The 24,537-nt window shown below is 41.1% G+C and overlaps 1 protein-coding gene across 2 annotated transcripts in view; it reads right to left on the bottom strand.

Annotated features, from left to right (window-relative positions):
- PUS7 (pseudouridine synthase 7) overlaps positions 1–24,019 on the bottom strand; it is a 46,665-nt gene extending 22,646 nt beyond the window's left edge. Inside the window, exons 1-7 of one of the 2 annotated variants that reach the window (XM_065884058.1) lie at positions 23,634–24,019; positions 22,666–22,750; positions 22,431–22,532; positions 15,040–15,184; positions 8,896–8,913; positions 7,337–7,448; positions 4,844–4,921 (exon numbers count right to left, since the gene is read on the bottom strand). In XM_065884058.1, the coding sequence (XP_065740130.1) occupies positions 4,844–4,921; positions 7,337–7,448; positions 8,896–8,913; positions 15,040–15,184; positions 22,431–22,532; positions 22,666–22,750; positions 23,634–24,019 (926 nt within the window). The remainder of the gene's footprint in view (positions 1–4,843; positions 4,922–7,336; positions 7,449–8,895; positions 8,914–15,039; positions 15,185–22,430; positions 22,533–22,665; positions 22,751–23,633) is intronic. The other variant, XM_065884059.1, reaches the window with a different exon arrangement.
- Positions 24,020–24,537: the final 518 nt, after the last annotated feature.

Here is a 24,537-nt window from a genome sequence, read left to right as displayed (position 1 = left end):
CTTAAGCACATTCCTGCCGGCTCTTGTTATGAGGAGCCATGTTCCGGCTTTGCCTGGAAATACAGGGGTTGGGAGGACCTGGATGCGGCTCCTGGGCCCGGGGCCTGCACGAGAGGCTGTTCTGCCCCAAAGCGCCTGGTCTATCAACCCAGAGCAGCTAATCATGGAAGCAGCCCCACAGAGGTGTGTGCCCCTGCTCTGCAGCCTCTGAATTTCCAACATTACATGAAAAATTAGTGGGGAAATGTTATCTTATTCCCTTGTTAAAAATATGCTGTTACTGAGTTAAACTGTTTAAAATCCACCGATATAATACCAGTTTGCCATTTCATCTCAGAGAATTCTTGTCTCCTTGCTGAAAATTTCCCCATACTCCCTGAAGACAATCAACTCCTTGATGCATTATCAATCAGTCTTATCTGTTTCCTGGTTCAATATGAGCAGAAACAGCCTGACCAAATTTCTTGAGGAAAAAACATTTGTCATTATCCCATTAATTATTATAAAATGTAGGAAGCTAGCCTGAGACGTGGGCAAAGCTCATACTCCTTTACCCTCTCCCCTGGCTCTGAATGCCCTGTCCAACCCGAGTACCAAAAAGGTGTAAAGTGGGTCTATACCAGCCTGGGCCAGCTGCTCAGAGGCAGCAGATCCAGGAGAAAAAGGGCACCACATCCTTGACTTCAGATATGCAGGGACAATGGTAGAGCCACAGGGCATAAATTAATCCAGAAACAGTATCCTGGAGTCCAGGCAGGAGAGGATGGAGGTGAACAGAGGGAGAACCAGGAGGACAGAACCCCTCTTTGGTCAGTAACTACTGTTGTAGAAACGAATGGAATATTTCATAAGAGTCAGGAGGAAAGAAGGAATCAGATAAGCGACTTGGCAGCTCTGGAGAGAGCTTATGGAGACTGATGCCCAATAGCCATGAAAGACAGCTCTGTTCTTTTTTTTTTTTTTTTTTTTAAGTTGAGCTAAAGTTAACATAACAAAAAGGTTATCATTTTAACCATTATAAAGTGTACAATTCAGTGGTCTCTAGTATATTCACAATGTTATGCAACTGTCACCACTACCTAATTCCAGAACATTCCTCTCACCTCCAAAAGAAACCCTACACCTACTGACCCCATGCCCTAGATCTGCGGCTCCTAGCAACCACTAATCTACTTTGTCTCTATAGATTTCCCTATTTGGGACATTTCATACAAATATAATCAGACAGTATGTGGCCTTCTGTGTATGACTTCTTTTATTTAGCATAATGTTTTAATCCATGTCATAGTATGTATCAGTACTTCATTCCTTTTCATGGCTGAATCATATTCTACTGTCTATTCTTAAATACACAACATATATTTCTGAAACCCACTAGCACAGCAGAAAGCAAGAGCTACACTCAGTTCTCAGTGGTGTGGGTGCTCCCTGAGAACTGATGAAATGAAGCTGACAATACTTTTCACGATACCGTTCATAGTTTTAACTTTGATGATCCTGGATCAAGCTCTTCGGCTGTCAATTCACAGCAATTCTGTGAGTAACTTGGGACGACCAAAATCTTGCGTTTAAACATCAGGAGCCAACCTAAGCAGCATGTTGCACAAAAAAGCCTTTATTAACAAAGCCAGGGAAAGACTGGCCCAGGCTCAGAAAGGAGACTGGCAGGAAGAGGCAGGAAAAGAAACAAATCATGCTGAATGAGGCTGTTCCTGCTTGAGATCCTGTTAAAACTACTAGGTGACTTTGGAGAGTTACATGAAGCTGAAAAGCTGCTTATCCGGAGGATTGATCAATTCAGCAATAATTAAAATCCTTGTGTGGCGGAGTGGGTTTATCCTGTCCACCAGTTCTCACGGGAAAGGCCAATCTGTCCAGCCCCACGTATCCATTAAGCAAACGAAGGGTGCAGCCTGCATCCGCAAGATAAGTGCTATGTGCTTTCCAAAGGCCAACACTGAGGTGTCTAATATGGTTTCTTACTAAGTCAACAGGAAGATAATAAAGGCAGCAAAGGTCTATGAATAGAGCCGCACTGTGATCAAGTATGACACCTGGTGGCTGACGAAGAAGAGAAATAAATACCTTCACTCTTCAAAGATGTCACATCATAAAATGCAACAGAAAATAGCGAGATGCCATTTTTTGACCCTCAAATTAGTAAATTATTTTTTTCTTAGATCGTGATATGTGTCAGGGAGGATTCTGGAGAAGAATAAAGGTGATAAACTGGTACCACCTTTCTACAGGGCAAGTAAACTCTGCTAACAAAAACCTAAAACCTAGAACTTCACATTCCCTTTAAGGCAGTAATTCCGCTGCTAAGCTTATCTTAATGAAGTTATCACAGATGTGTGCCAAGATTTAACTCCGAATATGTTCATCATGGAACTGCTTATAATAGCAAGAAATGCGAAACTATGTAAACATTCAGAAATAGAACAGTAGTTCATAAATTAGGATGCATCCATATATTTAAATATCTTTTGCTACATATTAACAGGGAAAGAGGTACATCATTTATTGTTTAAAAGAAACGAACACATTTAAAACAAATATTTCGGTTTATAAGGAAAAAAGAGTCCCCTACAAAAATATACCAAGCCGTAAGCAAGGCAATCTCTGAGGGAGTACAATTATGGTGGAACTTTCATTTTCTACCTAGTTCCTTCTGTGTTGAAAAAAAATTGAACCAATCTTTTTTTTTTTTTTTGCAGTACGCGGGCCTCTCACTGGTGTAGCCTCTCCTGTTGCGGAGCACAGGCTCCGGACGCGCAGGCCCAATGGCCATGGCTCACGGACCCAGCCGCTCCGCGGCATGTGGGACCTTCCCGGACCGGGGCACGAACCCATGTCCCCTGCATCGGCAGGCGGACTCTCAACCACTGCGTCACCAGGGAAGCCCCTGAACCAATCCATTTTTTAATTTACGTGGAAAAATTCCCAGAGCTGGCCGGCCGGAAAGCACAGGAGTTGACTACAATGGTATTTCAGGACACCAAAGAGAAGGCAAGAACCTTCTGTACCCACCATCCAGAGCATGGAAAGTCCAAGCCCGCGAGTCACTGCCGGTACCCGATTGTCAGGAGCTGCTGACGAGCCCATCACCCACAGAGGCTGTTTCAAATCATCACACTCTTTTAAAGCTCCCTTCCCCACTCCTGCCCCCTACACTCTCAGGAGACGACCCCACGTTCCATGTATCTCAAGGAGAGAGAGACCAGGCCACCAGGAGAGAGCACTGGCATCTTCAGGTATCTCCTCCCGCTCTCCCTCAAACACAGCGACACCACACCGCCACTAGTGAAGTCGTGGAGAGATGTTCTCACCCTGCCTTTACTACGACATCACGCCACTGTCCCAGGGTCAGTGAAGGAAAGGACCGGAAAATCCATTAGGATGCAACCGGGAGCTCAATCCTGACATTATCTCAAATGAATCAGAGGAGGGGTGGGAAAGGAGCCAGATGGCAGGTGACTGTGGAGCGAAGAGGAGGCGCCACCTCAACTTCTTTATGAAAAGATGGGAAAAGTACAAATACATACATGCATTTGTTTTCAGTGGGGATAGCAAGCATAGATGACTTTTTCATGACAAAATTAACACACGGTAAACCGTACATATTCAAAATGTACAAGTTTTAACATGTGAATGTTAAAACCTGTGAAACCATCACCACATTCAAGCTAATGAACATCTGCATCACCCCCAAAGTTTTCTCCTGCCCCTTTATTTCTCCCTCCCACCACTCCTTACCTCAGGGGGTGCATGAGGACAGAAGCCTGAGTTTGCCCAACTTCCTCCTTTCCCTCTGACCTTCACTGAACTGACTGGGTTCAGGCCCCTGTCCTCCGCCCCAGCATATGGCAGTAGCCCCGATCTCCGTTCCATCCCTCTTGCTCACCAACAACTCCTAAGCCTGTCCCTACACACGACTCCCCCTGTTCAGATTAAGGTCAAGTCCAAGATCCTAACATGACCCTCAGGGCCCTTCAGGATCTGGACCGTGCCTACCCATCAAGCCTTATTTCCTGCTAAGCTCCCACAAAACTCAAACACCTGCCAGGTACCAAATATGCTATGCTCCCCAAATCCTTTCCAGTGTCTTTTCACAAGCTCTTTTCTTGATGTGGAACCAACAACCCTAGACCCTCCCAGCCCTAGGAAACTCCTACCCATCCTTCTAAAATCTAGACAAGTGATTCTTTGTTGTAGGGGCATCTAGTGGGTAGAGACCAGGGCTTCTGCTAAACGTCCTACAATGCACAGGAGGCCCCTACAACAAAGAATTACCCAGTCCAAAATGCCAGAAGTGAAGAGGCAGAGAAGCCCTCATCTAGATGCCATTTTCTGTGAAAACCTCCCTGGCCTGCCCCCCACAATGAATGCCAAGCTCTGTCGTCAGGTCTACCCTAATACCCCAAATATACCTCTATTTTAGCATTTATCTCACTGTGTGATAAGTTCTGATTTATTTTTCTCTGCCATCTTTTTCATCTGTATATCTCCAGTGTGTAACAAAAGACCTCATTCGCTGTTCTGTAATTTTAAATAACTTATATTTAATAATGAATGAAAAAGAGAGAGGAGAGAAAGAGGCACTTATTCTCTTGACTCTACCACAAAAATCCTTTAAAAATTACTGCAAAACATTTTGGCTGCAAAAACATTAGAAAATACAGATAAGGAAGAAGAAAAAAACAAATAGAAAAGCAATCTTTTGAATAGGCAGAGGCACCATCTAAAGATGGAAGAGGTAAACTCCACAGAGCAAATCCAAGAACTCTGAAAGGTGGTGCTAGGAGTTTTGCAGTACGAATCCTGACATGTACTCACTACTTACTTGAGAACAGCAATCTCTTGAACGGTTATGGCCCTTTTATCTTTGGTTCCCATGTAGGAGAATATGTTTGGCTTGACTCTGATAAGACAAAAACAAAATCATCTGAAGTCATGTACCATTAGGAAATCATGCTTCTCATAATTTAAGATTTAAAATAAATATACTTAAAACCGTAATGGAATAAGAGAAGAGTAAGGACAAACTTTATTTTAAAATATACCCAGGAGGGCTTCCCTGGTGGCGTAATGGTTGAAAGTCCGCCTGCCGATGCAGGGGACGCGGGTTCGTGCCCTGGTCCAGGAAGATCCCACATGCCACAGAGCGGCTAGGCCCGTGAGCCATGGCCGCTGAGTCTGCGCGTCCGGAGCCTGTGCTCCGCAACGGGAAAGGCCACGGCAGTTAGAGGCCCGCGTACCGCAAAAAAAAAAAAAAAAAAAAAAAAAAAACAGGAAAACATAAATTAGTGTTCAAGCTAAGAAAGTAAATGATGCCTGAACAATTGTAAAGCAATTATACTCCAATAAAGGTGTTAAAAAAAAAAATGATGCCTGAACAACCCCCTCCTTAGCTGTGTGTGACTTTTTTAAATTATTTTTTTAATTTAATTGTTGGCTGCATTGGGTCTTCATTGCTGCACACGGGCTTTCTCTAGTTGCAGCGAGAAGGGGCTACTCTTGTTGCGGTGCACGGGCTTCTCATTGCGGTGGCTTCTCTTGTTGTGGAGCCCGGGCTCTAGGCACACAGGCTCAGTAGTTGCGGCTCGCAGGCTCAGTAGTTGCAGCTCACAGGCTCTAGAGCACAGGCTCAGTAGTTGTGGCGCGCAGGCTTAGTTGCTCCACGGCATGTGGGATCTTCCCGGACCAGGGATCGAACCCATGTCCCTTGCACTGGCAGGTGGATTCTTAACCACTGCGCCACCAGGGAAGTCCAGCTGTGTGTAACTCAGAACATTTGTACTAGCCAGCAACAGAGAAGGAAGTAATGCACTTCCTGTTGATTACATGCAATTCATTAATTACATAACTGTGAAGGTAAAGAAAAATACATTCTAGATGTACCACTTCAAAAATTTTATACCTTCAATTTCAAACAAGTTAATAGTAATGTGAATTTTCCATAAATACATGCTATTTCTTTGTATAAAAGCCAAATGCTAAAACAAGGATCGGAATAGTTTTAATATGACGATATAAGTGAGGCAGTTAACCAAGAAGAATTTTATAAAAACTGCTCCACACGAACAGGAAAGAAACGGGTAGAATTTCTTGAACTCTGAGCAATCCCAACTCCAGATCTCAGGGGAGCTCCCTCCCCAACTGCCTACTCTCCCAGGTTCAGGTACAGACAAGGAATCAGAGAGAGCGAGCAACCAGAGTAAAGTAAAATGTTACTTCAAATGGTACTGTGTCCTATGGACTAAATTGTGCTCCCTTAAAATTCCTATGCTGAGGCTGTGACAGCCAGTACCTCAGAACGCAAGTGTATTTGGAGATAGAGCCTTTAAAGAGGTGATTAAGTTAAAATGAGGCCCTAATCCAATTAGACTCGTGTCCTAATACAAGGAGAGGAAACGTGGACACACAGAGAGACTCCGGGTCACAGACACGCTCAGAGGGAAGACCACGAAAGAACACAGAGGAGGTGGTCATCTGCAAGCCAAGGAGAGGCCTCAGAAAAAACCAAACCTGCCAACACCCTGAGCTTGGGGCTTCCAGCCTTCGGACTGTGGGAAAATGAATGTCTCTTATTTAAGCCACCCAGTCCGTGGTATCTTGTCAAGGCAGCCATAGCAAATTAACACACTGTGTGCTGTGTTTAAACTGGGTTAAATATATATCAGAAAACAAATTTCCATGCATACAGATTCACTATGGTACCTGTACCCATTTCCAAAAATAAAATGGCACCTGGCTCATCCTCAGAGACCCAAACTCTACTATATTTGCATTCCTGTGAGAAAATCTGACTGGTGTCAGGTTTCCAATCTAGTCTATCTCCTGGAGTTAAGAGCTTATGGTTTAGTAGCAGTCCTCTGCAAACACATCAAAGTGTAGGCTTTCAGGGAAGAAAGTTAATTTTTATTTTCAGCTAGGTGAACTGGTAACTCTCAACTACATGTAAACCACTTACTTAAAGAATTTTCATTTTGAATCACTGGCAATATGCAAGGAGGTTAAAAAAAATTAATTCAACTGTTGTCTAAGAAAACTATAATTGGGAATTCCCTGGCAGTCCAGTGGTTAGGACTCGGCGCTTTCACTGCTGTGGCCCAGGTTCAATCCCTGGTCGGGGAACTAGGATCCTGCAAGCCAAGCAGTGCAGCCAAAAAAAAACCTCCCAAAACAAACAAACAAACAAACAAAACCCACTATAACTAGGAGGCACATTTGCTACCTATTTGCCTATTTTCCCACTCCCTTTTCATCAGCATGGAAAGAGGAAAATACACTTCTGCGTTTTGATTTTGTATGGGCAAAAGAACAAAATACTAACCTTAAATATTTAGACAGTAGATTAATAGCATCCATGGTGTCTTTGTTTTCCTTGTACAGTAAAAAGTGGCAGTAACTTCCCCTAGATTTTGGCCAAGAATGTTTTCTTGGATCTTAAAAAAAAAAAAATTTAACTATTATATACACCATAATAAAAGTTAGCTGAGTTCTTATGAAACCCCACAAGATCATTTTTGCTAAAGAACCTTTGAGAGAGAAATCAGATCTAGTCTGACAAGAAATATGGGTTAAGTGGTTATACCTTGTGGTCTACAATTATTAAACTTTCTGTGACTGGATACTTATCTGTCTGTATTTAAAATCAAACTCGAGAAATGCAGGTGGTGTGACAAATGACTAAACCTAACCAGCAATCTTCACACAGAGAAACACAGAAGGGTCCACCATTCCCCAGTGGCTTACTTTATAAGCATGTGTCTGAAAGGGGGCCGCCTGGCCCTCCAGAACGTATGCAGGCCAGAGGGAAACAGCAGTCATGGCAGAGCCTACAAGCTTTGCCTCATCTCCCCAGTCAGGTGTTCTCACAACAGGCTGGATGCCCTAGCAGGGTTGGGGATAAAGCTTGTGAGGAGCTGCCTCAGTGACAAGTTTAGATTTTCCAAAGGCCACTTCCATCACAGTTTAGCTAATACTAGATGGTTTGCAAAGGTCTACTGGACAGAGAGAGCAGCTGGCATTCAATACCTAATTGTCATTCTTGGGGGAAGAGGAGACTTTAAAAATTAAGTCAGGTTAAATATTAACTTCTGAGCCACTATTACGTCGATTGCTCAACTTTTTAGAAACTGGCAAACATTTCGAGACTTTGAAAATCTGACTTTTAAAACTGTTCTTCCAAACGAACATTAAAATTACACTACAATCTAGAAACATATATTTAAACAATATTAAGATTTTGACTTCAGTTGCCCAAAGAGTGTTCTGAAAACTCAACACTTTGGGAGAAATGTGTAAGCCGCAACTGCACATCCCAGATGTTGTACAATAACGTTTGTGAGTCTTGTGTGACACACAGCTGCAGCTGTTATATGAACGCATCTAACTCAGTTGATTTCTGTAACTCTATGAAAGAAAGACTGTGAAAAAATATTTCATATAATCCCCAGAAGTCTTCTTCTTTTAAAAATGTTCCTTTGTCTTTGTCCCTTTAGCATGAACTCATGAATCCTTCATCTTCAAAGACATAAGAAACTTCTGATACTAAAGTTACTTGTACACCTGCCTTTGCCAAGGGAAAAAGCACTGCTTCACAGGTTAGGGATATAAGCTACAATGTAAAGAACAAATTGACCAATAAGCTGTCTTGGAAAACTGCCATAGCGTGTATGCTTGAAGTATTACAGAAAAAGCACTGCAAGTATTTCTTGGGCTCTTGGTATGAATTCCTCACAACTCATCCTCAGAAAATTGTGAACAGGGATATTATTTTTGGTTTTCCTTCCAGCTCCCTACATTTAAGCAAAACTGTCTACACTTAGCACTTGTGACAAAAATCATTGGCATTTCATTTTATCTACATGAAACGCCAACCGCTCTTACCTGCTGCAGTTCTGACCTCTGTCCAAATGCACAGCATAAAGAGCACAAGAGAGCAGTATTTAATTTATAATAATATTAAAGTGCTTTAGAAGTGAACATGCAAATGATCGCATGGAAAGTTTCTACTGAGGACTCCTACAGCGCCTGGTGGTTATGTGGTGGGTTAACAGCCATTTAGACATTAACAATGGAATGTCGCAGAGGCAAACAGTGAACAAGCAGAAAACTCACCGACAGGTCCAGGCCTCCCTGTCTCAATCCCCTCACAGTGGCCTGTCCACTCACCCTCAAAAGCTGCACTGTCTGTGCCTACAGGATGTAGCAAAAGGTGTAAGACTGGATGCAAAGTGCCTCCCCATCCAGAGATTTGTTTTCTTAAATATGGGAGGACGTGTACCAAAACGCTATTTGTGATTATCTTTCAGTTGTGAGACTGCAAGTAATGATTGTTTTGTATTGTGCTTTTCTGTGTTTTATGAGTTTCCTGCACTGATTTCTTTATTTGAAAAAAATGCAAAAAATTATTATGGAAAACAGTTCTCAAACTGATAGATTAAAACAGATTTAACAGACTTACCCACCGAATGCAATGTTCTGACCTTGTTTGTATCATGATTTAAACAAGTCATCTGTATGCAAAAGGCATTTCTGAGACAATCAGAGAAAAACTGAACATGCACAGGGTATGAGCTATTAAGAAATTATTGTTGATTTTGTGGGGATGTGATAATGATTTAGGGTTTTAGTTCTTATCTGTCAGATACATACTGAAGTATTTACGAGTGAAATGAAGTACTACGTAGAATTTTCTTTAAAAACACTTCAACAAAGGAAAAAAAAGTGGGAGGAAGAGGTCAAACAAAACAACAGAACGTTCATAATATTGAAGATGGTTGATGGGTACACAGGGGTTCAGCATACTACTTCCTTTATTTGTCTGCATGTTTGAAAATGTCCATAATAAAAAGCTTTTAAAAAATTTGTGATAAAAATTGATGAAATGTAGCTACATTTTCCTCTAACTACCCTTTCAGTACGCTCAAAATTAACTATAGTGGCAAGAAATAAATGAAACCACAAGATTAAAAAACTAAGTGCTATTACACCTTAAGAGAAACCATGACAACTGATATGAGTTTGGCTCACAAGCATGCATCTTTTATTAGCAAATCCAAGCAGTGAGCATGCATTCAATTACCTCCTCTGCAAGTAACAGACATAAGGATTCTTTTTCCAAGTGCACTCAGTACACAAACTAGTAATAAGCATATGCATTGATTAACTGGGAATGTTTTGAATAACGGACAATCGGTGAGTCTCAACTTATTCTGGGGAATTTGTTTGACTTCATAAAACTCCAAATCCTTGGAATGCTAGGTAGCATAGATGGTAGCTTTACAATTTAAGTGAATTTAAAATAACTTTCAAACATTTTTGAGACACTCTGATTTAAAATACGAATGCAAAGAATTCTCAGGCTAGGAAGCAACCTTCTGATGGTCTAATATGGCAGCCCCAGGAGAGGAGAAACAGAAACCAGATAAAAAAAGAAAACCACGTTCAAGAAGATTCATGTATTGAGCACAGAGATCCTCATGAATAAAGAAGGAAAAATGTTTGTAGCTCGAGAAAGATGACAGGATGGGTAGCATGCAGAACATTCTTTCCTTCTTATTCAAGTCCATTTCCCCTGCTGCACCTGCACACCCACCCTGCAGCTTCCCCAGGGGTTCTGCTCCAGCCATCATCAGCCCCCTCCCTCTCCACTGGCTCTTTCCCGTCAGCACATCAATATGCTCAGGGCTCTTGCATTTTCAAAGTCAAACCTACGTCTCCCTCTCCTTAACCATGTTCCTTTCCTTTCTCCTTCTCTTTACGGTGTATTTATCATCTTCCATCTCAACCTACTGTGTAAACTGGTTTCCAGTCACTCCAGTAGAACTGCTCTGGCAAAGACACTGATGATCTCCATATTGCTAAAAATTGGTGGACATATTTCAGAGTTCCAATCTTGTTGGAACTGTCTGTAATATTTTCCACAGCTAACCACTCTATCATTGAAATCCCCTCTTCCTATGGATTGCGTAACACCAGGCTCTCCCAGAAACTTAACTTTGTATCTCTCTGGCTCTTCATCCTGAGTCTCTGTGGACTCCTCCATCCAGGTATGCCTCCTGGAAGCCATTCATTTCGCACAGTATGGAGAATCTCTACATATTACATGGCACAAAAAAATTTTGTAACTTAAATCTTTAAAAAGGTTTTTGGGGATGTATACTATCTATCTCAAAATGTAAGTTAATTTACCTGAGTATATGGTTTATGATAATTATGGTATTTTCAGAATAATACCATACGTATGCTTTAGTAGGTAAATCAATGTGCCCTATCAGACTGGATTAACACACAAAATAACGTCTGAGTTATAACAGTTGGTAATTTGTGTTTGGCCACCATGATTTAGAATCTACCACACCCGTGTTTTAGGATGCATGGCCCTATCTGAGGTAAAGAATGTTGCAAATCTGCTAGGACTTCCCTGATGGCACAGTGGTTAAGAATCAGCCTGCCAATGCAAGAGACATGGATTCAAGCCCTGCTCCAGGAAGATCCCACATGCCGCAGAGCACCTAAGCCCGTGCGCCACAACTACTGATCCTACACTCTAGAGCCGGCGAGCCACGACTACTGAGCCCACGTGCCACAACTACTGAAGCCCGCGCGCCTAGAGCCCGTGCTCCGCAACAAGAGAAGCCACCGCAGTGAGAAGCCCGCGAACCGCAATGGACAGTGGCCCCCCACTTGCCACAACTAGAGAAAGCCCGTGCACAGCAACTAAGACCCAATGCAGGAACTTCCCTAGTGGCGCAGTGGTTAAGAATCCCCCTGCCAATGCAGGGGACACGGATTCAAGCCCTGCTCCGGGAAGATCCCACATGCCATGGGGCAACTAAGCCCGTGGGCCACAGCTACTAAGCCTGCGCTCTAGAGCCCGTGAGCCACAACTACTGAGCCCGCATGCCACAACTACTGAAGCCCACGCGCCTAGAGCCTGTGCTCTGCAACAAAGAGAAGCCACCGCAATGAGAAGCTCACGCACTGCAAAAAAGAGTAGGCCCTGCTCACCCCAACTAGAGAAAGCCCACGCACAGCAACAAAGACCCAATGCAGCCAAAAACAAAATTAATTAATTAATTTAAAAAAAAAAAAAAGACCCGGGCTTCCCTGGTGGCGCAGTGGTTGAGTGTCCGCCTGCCGATGCAGGGGACACGGGTTTGTGCCCCGGTCTGGGAAGATCCCACATGCCGCGGAGAGGCTAGGCCCGTGACCCATGGCCGCTGAGCCTGCACTCCGCAAAGGGAGAGGCCACAACAGTGAAAGGCCCGCATACCGCAAAAAAAAAAAAAGAAAAAAAAAGACCTAAATGCAGCCAAAAATAAATAAAAATAAAAACTTTAAAAAAAAAAATGTTGGAAATCTGGTAGATAATGCATGACCCACCAGTAACAATTTATGTCAGGGTTTGGTAGTGAGGGAGCTCTAAAAACATTCTATCTTAGCTTTGCAATGAAGCTTTTAAAAGCTAATCCATTCAAATGCTTAGCAAGGCAGCCCAGGAGGATGAGCTGTCACTGGTATTGCATTCTGTTTGCAGAGGCACAAACAGCCTTCTTCAGGCACCAGCTCTCCCTACTTTCTGAATGCTGCTTACTTTAGGCCACTCCCAGATTGCAGGGGGGCAGGGGGGGCCAGATCTGTAGAAGATACTCATAGGCTCTCAGGTGCCCATCTGGGTCCATGAGAAGGTGGGCGGGAACACGCAGATGGCAGACCTCTAGTCCATCTCTGACTAAACGCCACAGCCCCTTGAGCCCGAGAGGTCGCGATCTCCATCCAAGCACTGATTCAAGTGGACCTGCCTTCATGCTTTTTACAGTGAAATATTCATACTTTACTGAAGATGTGAGAAGGGAAATGGGTGGGGGGCAGCGGTGTTCATGTCACACAGAGCTCAGCACCTCCCTTGGAAAACAGGGAAATTTTTTATTTGGAAAAAAAAAGAAAGGTGGGTGTGGAATAAGCACAGAAAATGCAGATAAAGACAGAACACGAGAGATATGGAACCACTCACTCGAGCGGGCAACTGTACTGGCCACCTTGGCCTGCAAATGCCAACATCACAAAAATGCTTAGGTCATCCTCTAAGATAGAACAATCATTTCCAAGAAGTAACCAGTCAAGAAAATAGAAAAAAAAAAATTGCCTTTTCCAATCTGCTTCCTCGTGACCAGTCGTCAGAATGAGACCCTGCCTCTTCCTCTTGCCTCTGCAAGAGGGTAGCTGACCAACGAGGACTACATCTCTATAAAGAACACCTCCCTAGCAGCCCTTCTCAACCTGGGCTCCTCAAGAGAATGAAGACTGAATGCACCAAGGCATCTGCTTTGTGTAGGAAGTCACCTTCTCTCCTCCACAGCTAGATGAGTTACCAGCTACATGCCAATTGTGGGAGAATAGAAAAAAACAGCCATTCACATCATTTCCCACTGGGCTTAATTCGCCTGGACAACCCTGGCTGCAGAAAAGCTGTCAGGGTTATATTTTATTCTGTGACTCAGACATCAAAGAAACATCTAGTACCCAAGCCGTTAGACTGTGGATTGAGAAATGATTAACAATTTGTGCCCTCCATCATTATAGGTCACGATAAAAATAAAAATAATTAGCAAAATTTCTATCTTATCAAATAAGGTACAACAAAAGAAGTATTGAATTCCAACTTAGACCTATGCTGGGGCCTAGGACTGTGTTGTCTAATATAGCAGGTACAACCCACATGTGGGTACTAATCCCTTGAAATGTGATTGGTCTAAATTGACATTGTCATAAATATAAGTATACACTGAATTTGAAAGGTTTAACGTCAATAACACAGCATATTTAATATATAATTTTTCATGAATTATATGCTGGAATTATAATTTTTTGTGTATATTTATTTAAATAAATTAACAAAGTTAATTAAAAAACAACAACCAAAAAAAAAAACTTGTGCCCTCAAGCAGTCCCAGAACACATCATCTCACTGCCCTTTCTGGTATCCGCTGAGAAGTGACATCTGGCCTCCATCCTCTCCTCCCCACAGCTCAAGGTTTCTCACTATGTCACTAACCAGACTTACTGATTTGATGACATGATTTTCTCAGGCACAGCTAAACCTTATTTCTGCTCCCATTTTTCTCACACCCTCTCCTTTCACTAGAACCATAGTTAGAGACAATTAAGGCTTCATCCACTCACAGCATTAACCTAAGAGAAAACTGACAAAGCACTGATGGCTTGAATGCTCTTTTGTTATATAACAATCATCGAGTTTTACTCCAACAAATATACCTAGAAATAACTCTTCACTAACAGGTGTCATCGATGGTAGGGGAGAAGGTGAGGAAACAATTTTTCCTTCTGTAATTCTCATTAAAATTTTATCTGCTGATTTGACAGGTAAAAGAAGAAAAATTACCCAATTTTTCTTAAGGTTATGTACAAATAGAAATCTTCATGGCTGGAGAAAACAGAACATAAATATCAATAGGATGCACTGACAACACACCCATTTCAAATGAATGCTACTCAGTGAAAGATGGGCTTGGGCGAAGGGGTGGTTTTCTATATATCCCACGTTTTTATGTGTAGTGAAGAAGGTACTCACGGTTGGAAAGCAGCAGCACTTTCAATAGAGGGACTTTGCAGAATATGCCACTGGGATAGGTGACAGCAGTTTCTGTTCATCTGACAGCTTCCTTACCTCCATTAAGAGCACAGAATGAGCAATATTCCTTCCGTTTTCTTCTTGAATTGCCACTCAGCCTGCTCTGCTCTTCAGGGAACATGTCAAATTCCTAAGACTCTCTCTCAGGCACCACTATCATTTCAGCAAATCCGTACTCACATATAAGACCTACTGTCCCCTTACCAGACACAGTCTGCAGGATTGCTCTGGCATCTGAAATGGTATTATTCGCCTTCTTTGAAGGAATGACATGATCAATATCCTTCTCTGAACAACCGCAAAATGACCCTTGAACATGAACAGTCAGAGAGAAGGAGGAGACGGAAGAAATGCCGAGTCACTAGCATACTTACTTGCCAGAGCCTTTTTTCCAGCTGCATGATAGGCTACAATATATTTCTTCCCCTCTCTATCTTCTGTTTTTGTTTCTAATCCTGGAAACAGAGATTTAATCGCTTGATGGATGACGGTTCTTTTCTCTTTGGTGTCCTCAATAACCTATTAAAAACACAGATAATGACACTACTAATTTGACAAACATTAAATAAGGAAATAATACTAAGGAATTAGTAAAAACACTACTCATCTTAATAATGATGTGAAGTAACCAAAGTACAGGGGTATGACTTCAAAAGTCTTTTTCTCAATTATTTTTTTAAATTGAAATATAGTTGATTTACAATGTTTCAGGTGTACAGCAAAGTGATTCAGTTATACATATATATATATATTCTTTTTCAGATTCTTTTCCATTATGGTTTATTACAAGATATTGAACATAATTCCCTGTGCTATACAGTAGGTCCTTGTTGTTTATCTATTTTATATACAGTAGCATGTATCTTTTAATCCCAAATTCCTAATTTATCCTCCCTCCCCCCTTTCCCCTTTGGTAACCATAAGTTTGTTCTCCATGTCTGTGAGTCTGCTTCTATTTTGTAAATAAGTTCATTTCTATCATATTTTAGACTCCACATATAAATGATACCACATTGTATGTCTTTCACTGTCTTACTTCATTTAGTATAATCATCTCTAGGTCCATCCATGTTGCTGCAAATGGCATTATTTCATTCTTTTTTATGCTGAGTAATATTCCATCGTACATATGTACCACATCTTTACCCATTCATCTTTCAATGGACATTTAGGTTACTTTCCTATCAGAAATCTTTTAGAGCTTCACAATACTGCAAATCCTAAGGGCCCATTTGGGACTTCCCTAGTGGCGCAGTGGTTAAGAATCCACGTGCCAATGCAGGGGACACGGATTCGATCCCTGGTCCAGGAAGATCCCACATGCCGTGGAGCAACTAAGCCCGTGCGCCACAATTACTGAGGCTGCACCCTAGAGCCAGAGAGCCACAACTACTGAAGCCCACGTACCTAGATCCTGTGCTCCGAGATGAGAAGCCACCGCAACGAGAAGCCCATAAACCACAACACAGAGTAGCCCCTGCTAGCCACAAGGAGAGAAAGCCTGCACACAGCAGCAAAGACCCAATGCAGCCAAAAAAAAAAAAACCAAAACAGCCCATTTATTGACCTTGTACAGCCGCCAGGCACTGTACCAAAATCACTTCACAATCGCTGTCTTACTCAATCCCAATCAGCTCCCTATCATGCCACCAGTATATCTACTTAAGAGATGAGGAAAGTGAGGCTGAGAGAAGCTAAGGAATGTGTCTAAGATTATATAGCTGTAGCTTGGAAGAGCCAGATTTGAAATTCAGGCTGTCTGACTCCAGAGCCACCCAGCACAGACGCTCCCCCTTAGGGACTCGACTGAACAATGAATACCTCAGGGCTCACAGATGGAAAAGCAGGTAAGCTGGGTCTTTGGGGATGTCAGAAACTCATTTCCCCAGATAGTCAAGTCTACTACTGCCTCCAATGAATCCTGTTCTATACTGAGTAACTTTATGATGACATTCTAGTACATCTGTTCACAAAAAAGAAAAATCTACACCAAGAAAATGTAAACTTATTAGTTACACAACTGTTTTTCAATTTCTGAGCACGTCTTACACTGAGAAATATATTTCATACTTGGAATCAATAGCCAGCAATATGTATGTGTTTGCTCCTTATTAAAAAATCTAACAGAAATTTACAAAACAGTATTTACCCTTACGATGTGCAATAATACACTGTTACTTTCTATTTTATTTTATTACATTTTAAAAATGTTGGTGAACAAGAGCTGGTTCTTTAAAAGGGTAAACAAAAATCGACAAACCTCTGGCCACCCCACCAAAACTGAATCAAGAAGAAATAGATAATTTGAACAGACCAATCACTAGAAGTGAAATAGAATCTGTAATTAAAAAACTCCCTGCAAACAAAGGTCCAGGACCAGATGGCTTCACTGGGGAATTCTACCAAACATACAAAGAACAACTTATACCTATCCTTCTCAACCTCTTCCAAAAGACTGAGGAGGAGGGAACACTCCCAAAGTCATTCTATGAAGCCACCATCACCCCATACCAAAACCAGACATAGTCACTATCAAAAAAAATAATATCTTTGATGTAAAACTTCTTAACAAAATATTAGCAAACTGAATCCAACAACAAATAAAAAAGATTATATACCATGATCAAGTTGGATTCATCCCAGGGTCACAGGATGGTTCAACCTACGCAAATAAATCAATGTAAGGGACTTTCCATTGCAGGGGACACAGGTCGATCCCTAATTGGGGAACTAAGATTCCACATGCCACATGACGCAACCAAAAAAAAAAATTCAATGTGACATCAACAAAAGAAAAAACAAAAATCACATGATCATCTCAATAGATGCAGAAAAAGCATTTGATAAAATTCAATATCCAGGGCTTCCCTGGTGGCGCAGTGGTTGAGGGTCCGCCTGCCGATGCGGGGACGCAGGTTCGTGCCCTGGTCTAGGAAGATCCCACATGCCGTGGGGCTGCTAGGCCTGTGAGCCATGGCCGCTGAGCCTGTGCGTCCGGAGCCTGTGCTCCACAACGGGAGAAGCCACAACAGTGAGAAGCCCGCGTATAGCCAAAAAAAAAAAAATTCAACATCCATTCATGATGAAAACTCTCATCAAAGTGTGTATAGAGGGAACAAAGCTCAACATAATAAAAGCTATTTATGACAAACCCACAGCCAACCTAATACTCAAAAGTGAAAAGCTGAAAGCCTACCCACTAAAATCTGGAATAAGGATGCCCACTCTCACCACTTCTATCCAACATAGTATTGGAAATCCTAGCCACAACAATCAGACAAGAAAAAGAGATAAAAGGTATCGAAATTGGAGGGGAAGGGGTAAAACTGTCATTATATGCAGATGACATGATTTTATATACAGACAACCCTAAAGACTCCACACAAAAACTACTAGAACTGATAAATGAATTCAGCAAGGTAGCAGGATACAAGATTAACATACAGAAATCAGTTGCATTTCTTTACACTAACAATGAAATATCAGAATGGGGAAGCAAAAAGACAATCCTTTGAAAAATCGCATCAAAAAAAACCCAAAAACTGGGAATTCCCTGGCAGTCCAGTAGTTAGGACTCAGCACTTTCACTGCCATGGTCCCAGGTTCAATTCCCGGTCAGGGAACTTAGATCCTACAAGCTGCACAGTGCAGTGAAAAAAAAAACAACACTGAGGAATAAACCTGACCAACAAGGTAAAAGCCTTACATGCTGAGAACTATAAAACATTGATAAAGGAAACTGAAGATGATTCAAAGAAATGGAAAGATACCCCATGTTCTTGGATTGGAAGAATTAATATTGTTAAAAATGGCCATACTACCCAAAGCAATCTATAGATTTAATGTGACCCCTATCAAATTACCCATGACATTTTTCACAGCACTAGAACAAATAATCCTAAAATTTATATGGAACCATATAAGACGCAAAATTTCCAAAGGAATTCCGAGGAGGAAGAACAAAGCTGGAGGCATAACCCCCCCAGACTTCAAACAATATTACAAAGCTACAGTAAAACAGTGTGGTACTGGCACAAAAACAGACGCATGGATGAATGGAACAGAATAGAGAGCCCAGAAATAAACCCACACACCTATGGCTGATTAATCTTTGACAAAGGGGCAAGAATATACAATGGGAAAAAGTCTCTTCAGCAAGTAGTGTTGGTAAAGCTGGAGAGCCGCATGTAAATCAACAAAGTTAGAACACTCCCTCACACCATACCCAAAAATAAACTCAAAATGGCTTAAAGACTTAAATATAAGACTTGACACCATAAAGCTAGAAGAGAACATAGGCAAAACATTCTCTGACATAAATCGTAGCAATGTTTTCTTAGCTCAGTCTCCCAAGCCAATACATATAAAAGCAAAAATAAACAAATAGGATCTGATCAAACTTGTAAGCTTTTGCACAGCAAAGAAAAGAAAAATGAAAAAACAACCTACCACCTGGGAGAAAATATATGCAAATGATGTGACTAACAACGGATTAATTTCCAAAATACACAAACAGCTCATATAGCTCAACATCAAAAAAAACCCCCAAACAACCTAGTCAAAAAATGGACAGAAGACCTAAACAGACATTTCTCCAAAGAAGGTAATACAGATGGCCAATAGGCATATGAAAAGATGCTCAACAATGTTAATTACTAGAGAAATGCAAATCAAAACCACAATGAGGTACCACCTCACACTGGTCAGAATGGCCATCATTAAAAAGTCTACAAATAACAAATGCTGGAGAGGGTGTGGAGGAAAGGGAACACTTCCACACTGTTGGTGGGAATGTAAATTGGTGAAGCCACTATGGAAAACAGTCTGAAGGTTCCTCAAAAAACTAAAAATAGAGTTGCCATATGATCTAGCAATCCCACTCCTGGGCATATATTCAGACAAAACTAAAATTTGAAAAGATACATGCACCCTAATGTTCACAACAGCACTATTCGCAATATCAAAGACATGGAAACAACCATAATGTCCATCGACAGATGAATGGATAAAGACGATGTGGTCCATATAATATATACAAGGTAATATTACTGAGCCATAAAAAAGAAGGAAATAATACCATTTGCAGTAACATGCATGGACCTAGGGATTATCATACTAAGTGAAGTAAGTCAGACAGAGAAAGACAAATACCATATAATATGTGATATGTGCGGTCTAAAATATGATACAAATAAAGAACTTATTTACAAAATAGAAACAGACTCACAGACGTAGAGAACAAACTTACAGTGACCAAAGGAGAAAGGGGATGGGGGGAGGAATAAATTAGGAGTTTGGGATTAACAGATACAAACTACCATATATAAAGTACATAAACAACAAGGTTCTACTATATAGCACAGGGAACTATCAATATATTCAATATCGTGTAATAAACCCTAATGGAAAAGATTATGAAAAAAGAAAAAAAATATATATATATGTAAACTGAATCACTCTGCTGTACACCAGAAACTAACACAACACTTTAAATCAACTATACTTCAATTAAAAAAAAAATGTTGGTTAAGCTACATTAAATTGATTTCATGACCCACTGATGGACTGCAACCTGCAAGCTAAGAAGATGTAACTACTACTAGCTAAACCTAACAATATTCTAGCAAAATTAAAAATGTAAAAGAAAAGTACACTATAATTATAGATAAGTGACATTTTCATATCAAAAAGTGAGCCAGGGAATTCCCTGGAGGTCCAGTGGTTAGGATACAGTGCTCCCACTGCTGGGGGCCTGGGTTCAATCCCTGGTGGGGGAACTAAGATCCCACAAGCGGCACAGCACAGCATGCCTCCCCCCGCACACACCTCCACCAAAGAAGTGAGTCTACATCTAGAATTCACTGAAAGCAATGAGCTGGAATCATAATTAGTGTGTATGAATGAATACATATTCAGATCTCAGAAATTCAGAAAGTCCATCCTCCTATTTTTTAGATGAGGACACTTGCCCATGGTTAATACTCTTTAATGTAAAACCTTTCAGTAGATGGCATAACTATAATTTTTAAGATGACAGTAAATCTTGCCATCTCTGTAGGAAAAGTGTATTGTGGGGCTAAGATATGTATCTGCGTCGCACAAGCAACGGAAGCCTGGATCATCCTCCTAGACTGCTCTCAAAACCAATTCTTAGGAATTTTCTCCTTGGCATTGCTGGACATTTTGTCTATGAGTAAATTCAGTAAATTAAAGATCCCTAAAATTTTAACAGTACATATTTTTGGGAAATTTTGGTGGGTAGACGAGGAGATGAGGGTTGGAGGCAAATAATAAATTCTGAAAAGTTACAGTAAACTCTTTTTACCTGGGAGCAATGGAAGGAGAAATTTCAAACAACCCCAAATCCAGCAAGTCGCCAAAATATAGGACAAAATGAATTTAATAATTCATTATTTAATTTAATAATAAACTTTAAATTCTAATAATCTTGTGCTTCAAGATTCTTAAAATCTTGTAACATATTTGCTTTGCTACAGAGATCACCTAGAGCTGCTCTGTTCCGTATGGTCATCACTAGCCACACGTGGCAACTGAGCACTTGAAATGGGGCTAGTCTGAACAGAGATGTGCTACCAGTATAAAATACCACTGGATTCTGAAGACTTAGTAGGAAAAAAGAAAGTAAAACATGTCATTAGTAATTTTTAAAATATTGATTACATATTGAAATATTTTGGGTAAATAAAATATACTGTCAAAATTATTTGCCTGTTTTTACTTTTACATTTTTTTTGAAGATTTAAAATTAAAAACATAGCTCGCATCACAGTTCCACTGGACAGGGCACTTCCCTGGCCATCCAGTGGTTGAGACTCTGCACTTCCAATGCAGGGGGCGCAGCTTCGATCCCTGGTCAGGAAACCAAGATCCCACATGCCACAGGGCACAGCCAAAAAAACAAAACAAAACAAACAAACAACAAAACAAAAAGAATCCACCACAATTCCACTGGACAGCACTAATCGAGAATAAAATTTTCAAAACAAAAAGCTTTTTAAAAGGCATTTACTGTTCTATTTAGTAGCTGAGCTCTCTTTTTCTTGAATAGCAGAAGTAGACTCAAGATGAGCAAAGCAACGCTCCCTTACCTCCTTCCCCCAATTCCTCCCCCTCCCAGAGTCCAATTTGAGACCACGAGGCCTTTGGAGCCAGGGCTTCCCTATCAGGACCATTGTCAGGCTGCGACAGTCCTTTGCAGCAGACACTGTGTGATATAATGGTCACTTTGCAGTTCTAAACAACAGATTTCTTTGTTGATTTGTGGTCACATAAAAAATTTTTTAAGCAGAAACATAACCTTTTTTTTGGGGGGGGGGCCATAGCTTATCTGGATACTCGTTATCTGCCACTGATAAAAACATTTTTAGTGCAATGCACTTTTAGATCAAAAAGGGCAAAGCCATCCTTTTGTTAACTACTGTGATTTTTCCAAAAGACATTTATTAACATCCACCCAACAAGAAGCAATTCAAACCCTGGGGACTTCCCTCGTGGTCCAGTGGGTAAGATTCCGCACTCCCAATGTAGGGGGTCAGAGTTCGACCCCTGGCCGGGGAAGTAGATCCTGCATGCATGCCGCAACTAAAGGTCCACATGCCACAACTAAGAAGTCCACACTCGGCAACTACAGATCCCGCATGCCGCAACTAAGAACCGGTGCAGCCAAAATAAATAAAAAAATAAAATTAAAAAAAAATAAAATAATACCCTAAAAAACCTTTTCATATGTTTTTGTGCTACTTACCTCGATGGCAACACTGGTTTCCTTATTTTTAAAAAGCTGGAGCTCTTCTAAACGCTGCTTTTCTTCAGCTGTTAAAACCGTAAATACATCTTCTGAAGGATCCTTTAAAATAACCATGAGAACTCCCAGTGAGTCACACACAGAATTCGAGGCTGTCAAAGCTCTATATTTCTATGATCTCCAGGAAAGGCTATTTTTATTCAGAAGGTGACTTCTGCTAGAGAGCTGCTCTTACCTCTTCATCTACTGGGACAGACAAGTCACTCAAATGGCTGATCTGTCCATTTTTTCCTATTTCGTGAACAACGAAGTCAGAATATCTGAGGAAAAGAAAACGCAAACTCTCAGAGCATTAACATTTTGCTGCCTATTAATTTTAGGAGAAAGTTTCTCAACAGTAAGCCTTATCATTGTGCAAAACAGGGATTAAAAATAAAAACCTTCAGTGCAAAGTCACGGAGTTATTGTTTTCTGGTTTCACAATGAATTCTAAGCCACACCTTGGCTTGGTACCAGAATGTACAGAAAAGACCCTCTGAAATTCTAGAATAGTCTTCCAGAAAAATGCCTAAATCAAAGCTTATTAATGTTGCCCTATGATTATACAGTCCATTCTAAAGTAAATCACCAAACACAGTAAATTTAATCAAATCAGAAGCCTGTGTATCTACTGTGAACCACCTGGAAGCTTACCTTTATGCTAAATACTTTACAGACATTATTTAAAATACTCTCAACAACCCTCAGGTAGAATTATGATCCAATTTTGGACAAGAATACTGAAGCTCAGAGGAGTTAAGTAACTATGAAGTGGCTGAACTGGATTCACACCCAGATCCACCTGGCTCCAAAGACCACCTTCTTTCTCCTGCAGATGTGGCCCATTCAGGTGAAACAGTTTAAGATTTCAAGATCAATTCAAGGGAAAACTTGAAACCATTTAAAGTAATATATTCTAAGAAAATAAACAGCACCCATTCACATATTGACAGGGGATGCCACAGGGAAATTGTTATTTAGTCATTTTATCTTCAGATAGTTTCGTTTACTCATCCAGGCAGCTTTCCTTCATCCTATTCCTTATTGACCATCAGTGTGAACAATCCTTGGGGACAGAAAGCTAAATGGAAAAAAGGACTGCCGATTTCTTTCTAGAGAAAAGAACTAATATAACTAAAACAACCTGACGTAAACGAAACATACCTTTCTTTTAAGATTCCTGAGAATCCTTGGTGAGAACTCACGAACTTGGTGATGCCCACATCCAGCTCGGTGAGCCCGTGCTTCATCATGCTGGCGAAGCTCTCTGCCTCTTCCTCCTCCTCCCCCTCCTCTGAAAGGCCATCTTCCTCCCCCTCCTCCTCCGACTGGGGGTCAGAATTCTTTTTACCCTCTCCGGCCGTTTTGGGTGGCCCAGGCACCTTTTCACCGCTGGGTAGAGAGTTGTTCTCTAGCCCGTCTTGACCTTTGGTCGGACAGCATTCTGAGACCTTCTGTCTCTTTGCCTCACCTGGGGCCACACTGTCATTATCTTCGACGGCAACAGACCCCCGTTTCAATGACACACCCGTCATTTCTGTCATCTCCATTGTCAAGGTTCCAAGAAAGAATTTAAGAGAACCTTTCAGAAGCAAGAAAGAGCAGGCAGTAATAATCACTTCAATAAAGAATTGGGTTTTAGCAAATAGAGGCACATTTAACTTTGTTCCTAGGGTCCTAAATATCATTTATGAAAATAATTCTCCCAAATATACTTTTAGTGGCATAGAAAAATGGCAAAATATTTCTGCAGGGAATTTGACAGCAAAAGCCTTAAAAATATGGATGCCTCTTGACCCAGAAATACTACTTTCAGGGATTATCCTAAGAAAATAATTAAGAAAGTGCTTAAAGTTTTACCTGTAAGGATGCTCATCTCAGTGCTTTTACATTAACAAAAAATTAAGAACAATGACATCTAGGTACATAAGCTAAACAACATGTAGAAACAATGTGAAAAGAAACCGGGAAAGGTAGTTGCTTCTAGGAGAGGGTGTAGGTGGCTGCGGAGAGCAGGGAGACTTGTGTTTACTGAATACCACAGTTGCAGCACCTGAGTTTTGTTTCA

The sequence above is a fragment of the Phocoena phocoena genome, chromosome 9 (assembly GCF_963924675.1).
Source record: "Phocoena phocoena chromosome 9, mPhoPho1.1, whole genome shotgun sequence".
Lineage (NCBI taxonomy): Eukaryota > Metazoa > Chordata > Mammalia > Artiodactyla > Phocoenidae > Phocoena > Phocoena phocoena.
The sequence above is the reverse complement of the archived record's forward strand: the minus strand, read 5'-3'. Positions and strand labels throughout refer to the sequence as shown.